Source organism: Myotis lucifugus, unplaced genomic scaffold, assembly GCF_000147115.1.
Source record: "Myotis lucifugus unplaced genomic scaffold, Myoluc2.0 scaffold_315, whole genome shotgun sequence".
In the NCBI taxonomy this organism is placed as follows: domain Eukaryota; kingdom Metazoa; phylum Chordata; class Mammalia; order Chiroptera; family Vespertilionidae; genus Myotis; species Myotis lucifugus.
The window spans coordinates 1,215,234-1,228,447 of record NW_005871363.1 but is presented as its reverse complement, the minus strand read 5'-3'; the positions used below and the strand labels follow the sequence as shown (position 1 = coordinate 1,228,447).

General features: G+C 46.0%; 1 protein-coding gene across 1 annotated transcript in view; it reads left to right on the top strand.

Annotated features, from left to right (window-relative positions):
• Positions 1-11,991: 11,991 nt before the first annotated feature.
• The window catches only part of CHL1 (cell adhesion molecule L1 like), a 44,632-nt gene continuing 43,409 nt past the window's right edge, over positions 11,992-13,214 (top strand). The window contains exon 1 of the mRNA XM_023764057.1: positions 11,992-12,166. Within this exon, the coding sequence (XP_023619825.1) occupies positions 12,076-12,166 (91 nt within the window). The 5' untranslated portion in view covers positions 11,992-12,075. The remainder of the gene's footprint in view (positions 12,167-13,214) is intronic.

Below are 13,214 nucleotides of genomic sequence, written 5' to 3'. Positions count from 1 at the left end.
CGCACTCAGGTGTCACCCAACAACCATCTGCGGTGTGCGGTTACCTGCGCCTCCTGTGCAAGGTCTTGGGGACACATTAGTGGAGTATAAGTCCCCTCCCTTATGGGCTCACCCCTGAGGTAAGAAGCGGAATAAAAGGGAAATAAAAACTCAGCAAGACAAGTGCTGTGTTGACAATGAAGCTCGGAGTTGTGAGGGAGCGACTAGGGTTACCTGAGATCAGTGGACCAGGAGGGACTCCAAGGTGACATTTCAGGGGGGACCTGCATGGGAAGGGGGGCCCCCCGAGCAAAGCTGGGAGTGAGGAAGTCGTTCATGCTGACTCCTCTCTGCGGCCCCCAGGCCTGTGTTCGGAGTGTAAGGGGCCATCGCTGCTGGACTTACCTGTCTGCACCTGGGAACCACACCAGGTTTGTGTGCAAGTCACCAGGGACCGTTCCAAACTCACTGAAAAGTCTCGCTCAGTGGCTAGAGCATTGACCTGTTCACCACAAGGTCACAGGTTCGATTCCTGGTCAAGGGCACGTACCTGGGTTGCAGCTTTTTAAATATTTTTAAAAATTGATTTTTAGAGAGGAATGGAGAGGGATATATATATATATATATATATATATATATATATATATATATATAATAAAAGCAGGTGTGTGTGCTACAAGGGAAAGGCTGGTTGCAAGGGTGACTGAAATATTAATCAGGATCCGGGCTTCATGAGCACATCATCAGCTTATGCCAGATGCGGATCAGCTCACAATCGGTCCAGCATGGGAAGCAGAATCCTACAAAGAGAAGAAATGAATGTGATACTTCTCATTGGAAGATAGTGCAGCTGGAGATGCGGGCATTTAGTGAAAGCTGATGAAGTCCCTCCCACCATATTCTCTACAAAAATCATGGGCTTTTAGTGCCACTCGAGAAGGCAAAGTATATTTTTATGCTGCAATTAAGTGATTGAGGACAAAATGCAGTAGTCGTGAGAACGTGATCAGACGGATAAAGGAGCCGGGAAAGAGAACCATCTCAGTTCTCCCCTTAAATTCCCTCTCCAGCAGGGGAGTTAGACATGAAGCGGCCGGGCCCAGCTGTGCCTGGAGCTCCACCCTGGCTCCTCCCAGCACTGCTCTCAGGTTATTTAGACTCTGCCTCAGTTTACTCAGCTGTAGAATGGGGGTATTGACAATTCCTGCCTTCTAGGGGTAACATGCATCCTCCATAGCCCGTGCCTGATCAGGGACAGCTCCGTCATCAGCAGCGTTATTCCTCCAGAAATGACATAACCAGGACCGGAGCCAGGGTTTCCCTTGCCCCAGGGTCACTGCTGAAGGGGACCTGCCTGGTGCTTGGTGGGAAAAGCCAGAGCTGCTGGGGAGGGACCAGTGTGCCTGCCTCCTGATGACTCTGTTCAGTTCCCCCGTTACATGTCCCACTTTTATAATGGATCAAGATTACAATGATGAACAATAAATGAACAAATTCATAATGGACCTAATTCATGAAGTCCATTACCCCCATTTTCACAATCCTGGTTCACAGGCTCTCACAGCTGGGCCCTTGAGCCCACAGATGGGCCCTTGAGCTCACAGCTGGACCCTTGAGCCCACAGCTGGACCCTTGAGCCCACAGCTGGACCCTTGAGCTCACAACAGGAAAACTGGCTCCCACAGCTCACCTTATGAATGTCACCTTTGCGTATTGCAAATACTCCTTCCGCGGCAGGACTTTCACTCCAGGAGCTCAAGTGCTTGCTCTATATCAGTGTGAGACAAAAGAAAGAGAAGCTGACGGGATTCATCCCGCACTTGTCATAATATTAAAACTCTGTTACTTCTTATCTCACTCCTTACTGCATCTTCTGCTCTGAACAAGCTCTTGGAATGATAAAGCTGTTTCTAGCAATTTCTCTCCCCAGAAACGCTGACTGGGGTTTAAATCCTGTGAGCATCTGAGTGGCAGACTCATCACTCTCCTTAAAGATGCTCAGGTCGGGAACCTGCAGGGCACCGTGGGCTGCAGGCAGGGCCACCGCTGCCTGGATGGGACCCAGTCGTTCAGGCCCGGAGCGGCGACACAGTTACATTGGACCACACGGCTTTGTTCCCTCTAACATTTACTTACTTATTGCCAGTTTACGTATGGGAATCAAGGGTCCGCTTTTATACTCATTCAGTAAATCCTTTAAAAAAATTTATCTTTATTGTTGAAAGTATTACATATGTCCCCCTTCCCCCCCATCGACCCCCTCCTCTCCACTCCCCTCACCCCCCAGGCCTTCACCACACTATTGTCTGTGTCCATGGGTTATGCATATATGAATACAAGGTCTTTGGTTAATCTCTTCCCACCCTCCCCTGCCTTCCCTCTGAGATTCTTCAGTCTGTTCCATGCTTCTGTGTCTCTGGATCTATTTTGTTTCTCAGTTTATTTTGTTCATTAGATTCCGCATCTGAGTGAGATCATGTGATACTCGTCTTTCTCTGACTGGCTCATTTCACTTAGCATAAAGGTAATTCTTTTCCACATAAATTATTATATTAGAAACGCTGTCCGTGGCTCCACAGTGGAAATTAGCAGCCAGTGTAATGGCTCAGTGTGAGTCGCCACCCGAGGAGGTGAATCTTGCTGGGGGGGAATTGATATTCTTACCTAAACAAAGTGCCAATGCTTTTTAAATGGTTTTTATCAAACTGACTTATGGGCTTATCATAGACCCAGTAAATGTTTATTGATTGGTTGTGGATCTAAATACATAGACACAGCACAGTGCTTTAGCTAATTTACTAAATAAACATTGTCCTCTCCAATGGTAGTCTCAGTACCCTGGTGAAGGCTTAGAGATGCTGAGGTAGAAACTATTCCAGAAATCTTTCTCAGCTGGAAGAGAAATGCCGAATTCTGCGCCAGCAGGATCATTCCCCCGTTTTCCTGAAAAAAAAAAATCAAGTGTGAAACAAAGACAACACCTATGGGCTACGTATGCAGAAATTCCAGCCATGCAGGGCGCGTCCAGGTGTTTGGTGAGACACCGGCTAATCCCCACATCCCCTCTGTGCTCCCGTCAAAGATTCCGTGAGGGTCCGAGCCCCGGGGACGCGCAGACATCACTGAACACACCACGTGTGTGCTGTGTGCTTCCTGCTGCCAGGCTGGGGAGGCTACAGAAGATTCTAGAATGACAGCTAGAATCCAGGTAGTTTTCAGTCTTCTGACTTAACTGGAGAAAGAAATGAGTCAGAACCCGTGTTACCCACGTGGTATCACTTAACTGGTGTGCTCAGGAAAGCCCATCCGCTGGATGACATGTTGCCTGATGGTGTAAAAACAGGGGCCACCTCGAATGGTACTGAAGCTCCTCAGAGTGTATGTGGTACCAAAGAGAAGCCTTTTCACATTATTTTCCAGGTTTGCTTTTGTTCCGGGATTTTGAAAGGTTAGTCCTTCTAAAATAATTCTTGCTTTCCTTGTCACTGTTGCTTGCTAGCAACTCAGGTGATTTTAACAAATAGTCACCAAATATAATGTAAAAGTTGTCATAGAGTAGACGAGTGTTCTTTGGACTGAGAACTAGTCAGTGAATGAATTAATGTCAGGGAAGTTGACAAACACAAGAACATTCATAATGTTGGCAGCGACCTCTGTTGCCAAGGTAAATTGATGGCCAGAGAAGCTGGAGATCTCTCCGTCTCTCCTAAAATGAGGTCAGAATAGCCAGTAAGTCATGACTGTCCCAGGAAGAGCCTGACCGTCCTTACCTGAGTTCTGTGCAGATCACTCAGTAACTCGCCATCTTCACGTAACTGAATATCATCGATATATGATGGCATGTATGTAACAGTGGACAAATCATGTACTGTATTGTAGGGTACATATATTTCTCTAGAAAACTGTCAGGAAGTGTTCACACCTTGTTGTCTAGAGAGGGAGAGGGGAGATGTGATCTTTAACGCTCATTCTTGATCTAATTTTAAAAAATAATCTCTATATTAATATATTTAATATTTTATTTTGGGATTTTACAGGGATTCACTTTTAATGTAAAATACATAAAAGCTAATTTAAAATGGTATGTGAAAATGAAAACAGAGTATAATTTTTTAAAAAATTTAGTATTGGAAGCAAAAGGCATGGCATTAATTTCTCTTGCTGACATACATCTTGGAGTGAGCCGGGTAGCTCTGGCCCACAACATCGTGTCTGACTGTCATCAGTTCAGAAGGACACATGGGCTGATAATGCCTTTGGGTCCCTATTTCTTATTCATGGGAAGTGACTACAAGATATGAAGGGTCCACAGACCTAGGTCAGCAGCCCAGGAATCTGCACGAACTCTCACAAAGTGCAGAGGTCATAGGTCAGCTCTGTCGGCGCTCAATCCATCGCCGTAGTGACCATGAGCCAAAGCAAATTGTAAGCTGTTTATAAATTTCTCTTAAGTACCAAGAAATCGAACTTGGTATTTCATGACTTGAGTAGAACAAGATTGCTTCTTAGGATTCATAGAGCAATAAGCTTAATGTTTCTAACACACCTAGGCATTCGTGCATCTATTAGACTACTTGCCACAAAATACCTATACGTCAGTTTTGGATTTAAATAAAGAAATGCCACTTGGACAACCTCTGGCCTGGGATTATGCATAAGTTTATCTCCTTCCTGTGCCCCCACCTCTTGCTTGCTGTGGGTTTGCTTCATTGTGGTCCCCCTGAAAGTTCTGGCTTCACAAGAGGTATGTTTCTATGAATTACAAATTTGAAGAGAAAATAAGTCTAAAGTTTTAGTATCACTATCCAGCCTTCCCCATTTTTAAGCAATAAATTGCCCTGGATGCCTTTGCCTCAGGGAATGAACAAAGAAATGTGGGCACGAAACAAAAGAGATGAAAAAATAGCAGAGGGCTGGGAAATAGTGACAGAAATCAGAGTGGGTCCCCCCAACCCCCCCCCTCGCACTGTGGGCCCCCCTTCCTCACACGGCCTTGTCCCCGGAAGGTTATCAGCGTCTGGTCACGGGCTTAATGTTCATGCAGCTGATAATGAGGATGACCTGCTGCTCGCTGTCAGAGCCTAAAGTCCCTGTTGACGATGGAGTGCCTGTCGTGGCCGTTCATTCCGTAAAGCCCTCGCCCGGTCTCAGGTTAAGGTTAATGGTGTGTCTTCAGATTTATACGCGCATCTAATTGGATAAAACCTCCACCTGGAACGTTCACGGCATGTAATTATTTCTGATGTTTGCAGCCTGGCTCAGTCCGCCCTGTCCGTGTTTGTATCTTTGGGCTCTGTCTGTAGATACTGGTAGTTTCCGAGGCGTAGAGGAAGATGAGGTGCATTGTCCTTCTCTCCAGTAACCCGTCGAGCAGGTGCTATGTGACAGTGTTCGGCTGAGGTTTCCCAGGTGAACAAATACTCATCAGCCGGACTCTCCTGCTCGCTCACGTCTGCTCACACGCATGCGCACACTCCACACGTGTGTGGTTATGCCCCCACCCCACTGTCAGCTCCAGCTCGGCGGAGTCCCAGCTGGTAACCTTTGAGGCATTGCTTTTTTTTTTTTTGGTTTGTTTAATTTTAAAATTAAAAAAAAATGTAATTACGGTTGACATTCAATATTATATTAGTTTCAGGTGTACAGCATAGTGTTTAGATGTTTATATAGCTTCTGAGTGATCCCTCTCCTAAGTCTAGTCCCCCCCCCCCCCCGCCCCCAGCACCATGCATAGCTATTACAATATTACTGACTATATTGGCCGTGCTGTGCTTTATGTCCTGTGACTATTCTGTAACCACCTTCACTTCGTTCCCCAGCTCCCCCACCCCCCGCCCCTCTAGCGGCCACTGGTATGTTTGTTCTCCGTGTCTGTGAGTCCTTTTGGGTTTATTTGGGGCATTGCTGATAGAACGCAGCAAGGAAGCGGCCCCAGGAAGATGCTGTGAGGTTCTGGCCACAGGAGCGCGCTCCCCACCCCAAGGGCTGGCGCGAAGTTCACGCCCCAGTCACCCCATGTCTGGTGTCTGACAGACTTTTCTAGCGAACCCGCCTGTAACTTGAACACCCCATGTTTTACGATGGGACATTCTCCTGACATCTAGTATGTGGATGAATAGGCCTTCTGATATTTAAAAAATAAAGAGAGCTGTAGTAGCCAGTTTTGCCACATTTGATGAGACACGTAGAAGAGTTTTCATGAAGACCTTTGAAATGTTACCTAAGTACAGCCAGGGATCGATTAAAATCCAGTCACGTCCACAGAGCCCTCGCACAGTCTACGCGGAAGAAATCTAAAGCGAATCTGAGACAGCGTCACACGTGGCTGCTCGTCACTTGTCAGGGGCCACTCGGAGCTGTGAGCATAGCTGGCCTCCAGCAGGCACTGATAACATTAATGAGATTCATTGGAAGTTCTAGTCCTGTTAGCCTGTGTTATTGCAACACACCTAGCAAGGTTTAGATCCATGTTTTACCTATCAAATCCGTATTTACTTTAATAAGTAATTCAGAAAATTAATTTCTCCGTTGTCTTTCGATGAATGAGAAAGAAGGCTATCTGGAATTTCGCTGACCTTTTACGTTGACACGGAGTATATTTTTGTAGACGTGTGGATGAAATTCACTCGCTCGCTCGCTCACTCAGACTCACCGATTGTCTCCTGCACTGTGGGCGGGCACAGGGAGGGCGGGAAGCTACAGTCTCTTATAGCCGCGGGCGAGGCAGGTGCGTGACATCTTGTGAGCCCTGTTTTCATTTCATAAGTCACAGTCCTCATTCAAAACATTTGATTCACACAGAAAAGTGGGAAACAGGTGAAAACCACCCAAAACTTAGGCATATTTTAAAATCAGTTCTTTATGAATAAAAACATGATTAATAGCTATAATAAAACACTTTCCATGTAATTTGTTAATTTCTTTAAAAGAATTCCAAATTCCGTGCTTCTGATTGTTTTTTTATCAAAGATTTCCAGACTCAGTGGGCGCTATTTGCACACATTCTTTATGTCAGTGGTCTATTGTTGGGGGTTCAGACAAGAGCTTCCCACCTGGAAGTACTTCCACCGGGAAGCACCCCCTTTCTTTTTTTGGACATTTTTTTTCTTGGCATCGAACAAAGTTGAAATACATAAGGAATAAATGAAGAGAGAGTGAATGGAGGGAAGGTGTTGAAAGACCTGAGGGAAGTGGAAAGGAGAAAGTCGGTTCTGAGAGCTGAGGTTTGATCTAATGCCAGCTGCCCATCAATAGCGTAGTTGTTAGGCGCTGCTGGGGCCTCTGGTTTGGGGTTTTGTGAAGTGGGGGCGGGTGGAGAGAAATGACAGCAGTTATGAGGGGCTTTTTTTAATGCAAGAACTTGCTTTCCAAAGTTGACCTTTGGTTATAGTCGTCAGAACTCACTCAGGTTTTCTCTCTTCCATATTTTGTAGTTTTCAAATTTTAGAAAATGTATCATTTATTTCAGATGAGAATATAATCCAAAAAGTTTTGACTCAAATTAGAAGAGATGGAAACCTCTTGGTTGAGATTTTGACAGGTGGTATGTAAAGTTTTAGACTCTGTACTTGCAGATATTTTTTTTTCCTTTGGAGAAAATACTCTTACTGTATTTTAGCCAATTTTTTTAAGGAGATAATAGTCATTAACTGATGGAATTAATCAGTAGGAAAATTTCTATAGTTGTTCCATATATTTCTTACTTAATTTGATAGGCTTTATTCTAGTTTTATTGTAACTGATGGTAAATAAATATCTTTAAACTTGAAGATTATTATATCCATTCACACCTAACCCACACGCCCCCCGGGGGGAGATGCCACCTGGTTGGATCTAGTAGTTAGAGGCATACACACAGATCTCTCTCAGGAACTGGAAATCTCTGGGAATGAAGGCAGTGGACTGCTCCTGGCACGGGAACCTGTAAAAGGTGGAGAAGTGGTTACACGAATTTAAACTTACGTAAAAATTCACTGAGCTGTACACCTGAATCGTGGATGTTTTAGTGCATCTGTAACTGGACTATCAATGGGTCCGGGCTGCCTGTCACCACTGGAGCCAGTTCAGCAGAGACAGGGTTGAATCATATATGAGTGTTTATTCCAATGCTGTCAGCAGCATGGGAGAGCAGTGGGTCATCCACAAAAATCTGCTCTCTACCCCACCAAAAGCCACTGCTTACATTGGGTAGAAGGACAGAGATTACATGGGGGAGTAGGCAAAGGGGGTCTTCAAAGGGCCCGTGGCTCTGCTTTCTGCAACAAGGTTGTTAATCTCTCCATGACAATAGGCAGCTCCCTGTTGGGGAGGATGAGCTGCATTTCCAGGTGAGCTCCCAGGTCCCATACAACTCCAGCCTGGTTAGAATGTGCCTTCTTTAAACAGGACAAAACCATGGTAAACAGAGCAGGATTGATATTTCTTACAATTATAGCTGGTCCCCAATATTCTATTTCTGCCCCTATCACATCTGTGCTCCTCCTCAATTAACAAAAAATTCCCTACTGGGCAGGACGATGTACAAGGCACCAGAAACGGTGCTGAGCCAGGACGGAAGGCCATGTCTCCTTTTCTGCAGCACACGGTCTAGATTTGGGTGGTTTCCTTTCTTTCCCTCCATTAGGAAAGAATCTGAATGAAATGTCAGTACAGCATCTCCTCAGTAAGAATTTGTGTGCATGAGTAAATAAAAGGGGAAACCAAAAATATTGGTTCCGTATGTGCGATTCTGTTCGTGCTGGAGCTCAACCGCAGTCTCTTGCCATTTAATTAAATCAATGGTGTTATTAATGATACTGGTCTATCCAACATAATTATCAGTGAAAGCTGACATTTTCCCAATGCGATCAGGTTGCTTAGAGAAAAGTCTGCATTTCTTTGCTCTTCTGCGGAGGATGGATTATCGCTGGGAGCCACTCCTTTGTCACGTCAGTGACATGAAACAGTGTGAATGGATATGGCCAGATGTACAATATTCCCTTTGTTTTCAGAGCAGAAAGCCATTAACAGTTATCTCAGCATTCCTGTGTTTATGACACTTGTAAATTGATGCATGGTCTTCCCCAAGCAGGAGGCGGAACAAAAGCCTCTTAATTTTCTTTATGTTTATCCTTCCCCAGTTTCACGGTGTTGGGTGATGTGTGGGCTTCCTCCCTGGCAGCCCTGACTGCGGAACTGGGGAGTCGTTTACCGGCCTGACAGTCACCAAGAGGCGTTTCATGAGGGGACAGGTCCGCCCCATTGCCATCGCGAGCAGGTCCAGTGCCGGCCATCAGTGCTCGCTTCTGCAGCTCAGGGATTGCTGAGCCCTGTGTGCGGAAGGAAAATGAAACGTAAACCATTCTAAGTGAGAGCGCTGTCCCTGACTGTTATCCTAACATAAACCCACTCCGTCATTCTTAAATCTTCGCTTTGGACGCCATGGTCATAACGTATCCCTTCCTGCGACTGTAATGAAAGTTACTGATCTGTTTCAAGCTTCCTGAGTAGAAAAGTGTTGTTTAAAATTGAGGTGCTCCGAGTTCATCCCAACATTAGAATTCAGTGTGGCCGGAACAGCACTTGATTCTCCGGTGGAGGGGTCAGTGTAGCCCCTTCCGCTCTGCGCCTAGAGCCTCCTGTAGAGACGGCTGGTGAAGGAATGAAGCAAAAAAACAAGACCTCATGGACACAGACAACAGCGTGGTGATTCTCAGAGGGAGGGGGGTGGGGGAGGGGGAAGAGAGTAGAGGGTGATCAATGGTGATGGAAGGAGACGTGATGTGGGTGGTGAACACACAGTGCAATACACGGTTGACGTTAGTGTGCCGTGTACATTCCATCCGTTGTTCTGTTATGTCTGACAAACGTGTGACCTCACTTGACCTCACCCTATGCTACGGGCAGCGATGCTTCTGTCCCGTGTGCAGATGAGCCAGAAAGGTGGGTGCCCCCGGGCCACACAGGAAGGCTGTGGATGTCACCTGCTGACTCTGGGCCGTGTTCTTACACACGTCACGCTCCTGTTCACTGGTCAGCAGGCCACAGTGCCTTTGCATGTAGAGGGAGGCCGGGCGAATGGACAGAGGCCAAGCCCGCCCCCGCACCCACTTCTTAGAGCAGAAGATGAATGTAAGTGAGTGCTTCTGTTTGAGGAACATGTGGGCAATCTGAGGCCCCTGAAACGTGGAGGATGCACGTGTGTTAGGGGCTGTTGTTCAGGAGAAACAAGGGCCGATTTTCCGTGTCGTCATGGTGGGGCACTCCTGTGCAGTATGCATTTCGGCCCGTGTTTCTGTTCCGGAAACAAGTGTGTTCTCAATCCCGATCACACTAATCTCTCCAGGGCACCAGAGTCCAGCGAGAAGGGTCCCGTTGGGCCACTAAGACATCTGTTTCCTTTGAGTTCCATGTCAGGATGATCTCTTCCTCAGGATGAGTGGGGAGAGGAGGGCGATGTAAACCACCCTGTCCAATTCATGAAAACTCATTGGTTCTTTTTCTTGACCAGGGGTGATGTCATTGGACCTGACCAATCAGACATCAGCTTGAGGTCACTGGCTCTCAAACATGTTTTAGTGTATTTTCTTGTCTTAGTTCCAACTCCATCCTGAGATTCCATGAATGCTTTCATCGGGTGTGCGGCATCAGACTCAGATTCTTGGAAGAAAGATGGATGGGAATATAATTGTGTAGCTATCTTTCTGTTTCAAAATGTACTTACTGCCCAGCTGGTGTGGCTCAATGGTTGAGTGTTGACCTATGAACCAGGAGGTCATGGTTCAATTCCTGGTTAGGGCACATGCCTGGGTTGCTGGCTTATTCCCCACTGTGGGGCATGTAGGAAGCAGGTGATCAACGATTCTCTCTCATCATTGATGTGTAGTGATGTGGGTGGTGACTATGGTTTTTTAAAAATACATTTTTATTGATTTTTGAGAGGAAGGGAGGGGGAGAGAGAGATAGAAACATTAATGGTGAGATAGAATCATTGATCGGCTGCCTCCTGCACACCCCACACTGGGCATTGAGCCCGCAACCTGGGCATGTGCGCTGACTGGGAATCGAACTGTGTCCTCCTGGTTCATAGGTCGATGCTCAACCACTGTGCCATGCCAGCTGGGCCCTTACAGTCTCATTTTAAGCCAGGAGCTCAATGTTCCTTCCTTTTTGTGGGAGAGACTTTGTTGGATCAAGACCATGTCGTTACAAAAGTCAGATCATTGCTATTGAGCAATTAGCACCCAAGGCTATTTTACTGTGGCTGTTAGAGGCACCGGGAGATTAATTGAAACCGCCTGCCCTCCCTTACGAGGCCCCTGGTTGTTTCTATGCTCCGTTTCAGGGTAGGATGATGTATTAATCTGGAAATGTGGTTTCCTAATAGCATCATGGTTTTGGAAGCCTTTCCCTTCACAAATAGGACAGCTCATTAAACAGACACATGCGATGGCCTTAAAGAAATCGGCACTGAATATTAATGGCAGAGAATATTAAATAATAGATTGCAGGTGACGAGTGATACATAGCTCTAAACAGTGAACTCGGATCACTGTTCTCGATGTGTTTCGAAGCGAGAAGGACCAGGAAACTTTGAAGGACAAGGCATCACCGTGTTTCCCTCATACTTTTCCCCTTAGAAACAGCTACACGGTTGAGTGTCCCCAAGCTTTTCCCAGTGGGTAGAACTAGTGTTTGCAGTTTGGCAGTGCTCAGCTTTTCATAATGAAAGCAGTTATTTTGTTGATCTGAATAATTATTTACGTAAAGACACATTTGAAAATATTTTTTTTATTACTAATGTAAGCCCTATCCAGGCCACCAATTTGTGTGTGTCTCTCACATCGATGTTTCTCTCTCTCTGTCTCCACCCCTCCCTTCCATTCTCTCTTAAAAATCTATGGAAAAATATCCTCAGGTGAGGATTAACAACAACAAAAAACGAAAAATATATGTAATTTCTATGATGTTGACATTTTAGGGTATATGAGCTTCCAGTCGGTGCTATTCTGTATTTTTTTTCTGCATTTCCAGGTCGACCCCATTCCCCTCCGTTTTCACCCGAAGGGCAGAGGGGACAGAGTCCCGTCCTCTGCGCGTCCTCCTCCCGGAAGAGCAATGGAGAGGCTGCCCGGCGCCGGCGGAGCCGTCTTCTCTCTACTGTCCCTCCTCTTGCATTTCGCCAGCGCCTCTGAGATCCCGCTCTCAGGTAGGGTGACGGCATCAGTACCGGCTCTCTGGGATCTCATGTGCATTTTGATTTCACATCGGACACGTCTAGATCGAGGAGGCGTTTTGACCATATCTCTGTGTATTTCCCAGCACCCTGTCAGAATTTGCCTGTGTCTTCCTTGGTGTTTGCGTGGCTTGCACTGCGCTGCCCATGACATTCCTTGCAGCCCAGGCCTTTTGCCTCCCTGCAGACTTGGCCTATGAGAACGTAAGCTAGAGATTAGGAGGTATTTTGCCGTATAAGAAAGTATCAAGTACAACCAACAGCTGCTCCTTTTATATACTCAGGTTAGTTTATTTTAGGGACAAGTATGATTTAGAAATTACTGGTACCCAACCAATCATAACAAAAAAAGGAAATGAATAAACTTTGTATTCTTTTAAAAAATGACTATATATTTAGGAATGAAAAATGAGATAGGAGAGCGTTAAGCAGCCGTTTTTATAGTGCGCGAATACACACGTCCGATGGCACCCACTGCAGATGTAGGCACCTGTCCTGTGAATGTACAGCAAGAGCCCAGTCAGTGGTTTTACGGAAGTTTACATCCTAGTATATGTTGGTCAGATGAATGCAGATCTAAAAAATCATAAATCTGTTTAATTAAGTGAGAATAATTAAAAACTCAAAAAAACAATGTGTCTGTGTAACCAGATAGTCAGTGGGTCCGACTGCCTGTCACTACTTGAGCCAGTTCAGCAGAGACAAGGTTGAATCATATATGAGTGTTGATTCCAGTCCTGCCGGCAGCGTGGAAGGGCAGGAGGTCATTCACAAAAATCTGCTCTGCCCCCCACCTCACTATAAGCCAGGTAGAAGGACAAAGATTACATGGGGAAGTAGGCAAAGGGTAGGCCAAATGGGCAGTTTACAGGTAATGGGGGATGGGGATCCTCAAAGGTCTAGTGATATGCAAGGGCTGGGGGTCTTCAAAGGGCTGGCAGCTCTGGTTTCTGCAACAGGTTGTTAATCTTTCCATGACAATAGGCAGCTCCCTGATGGGGAGGATGGGCTGCATTTCCAG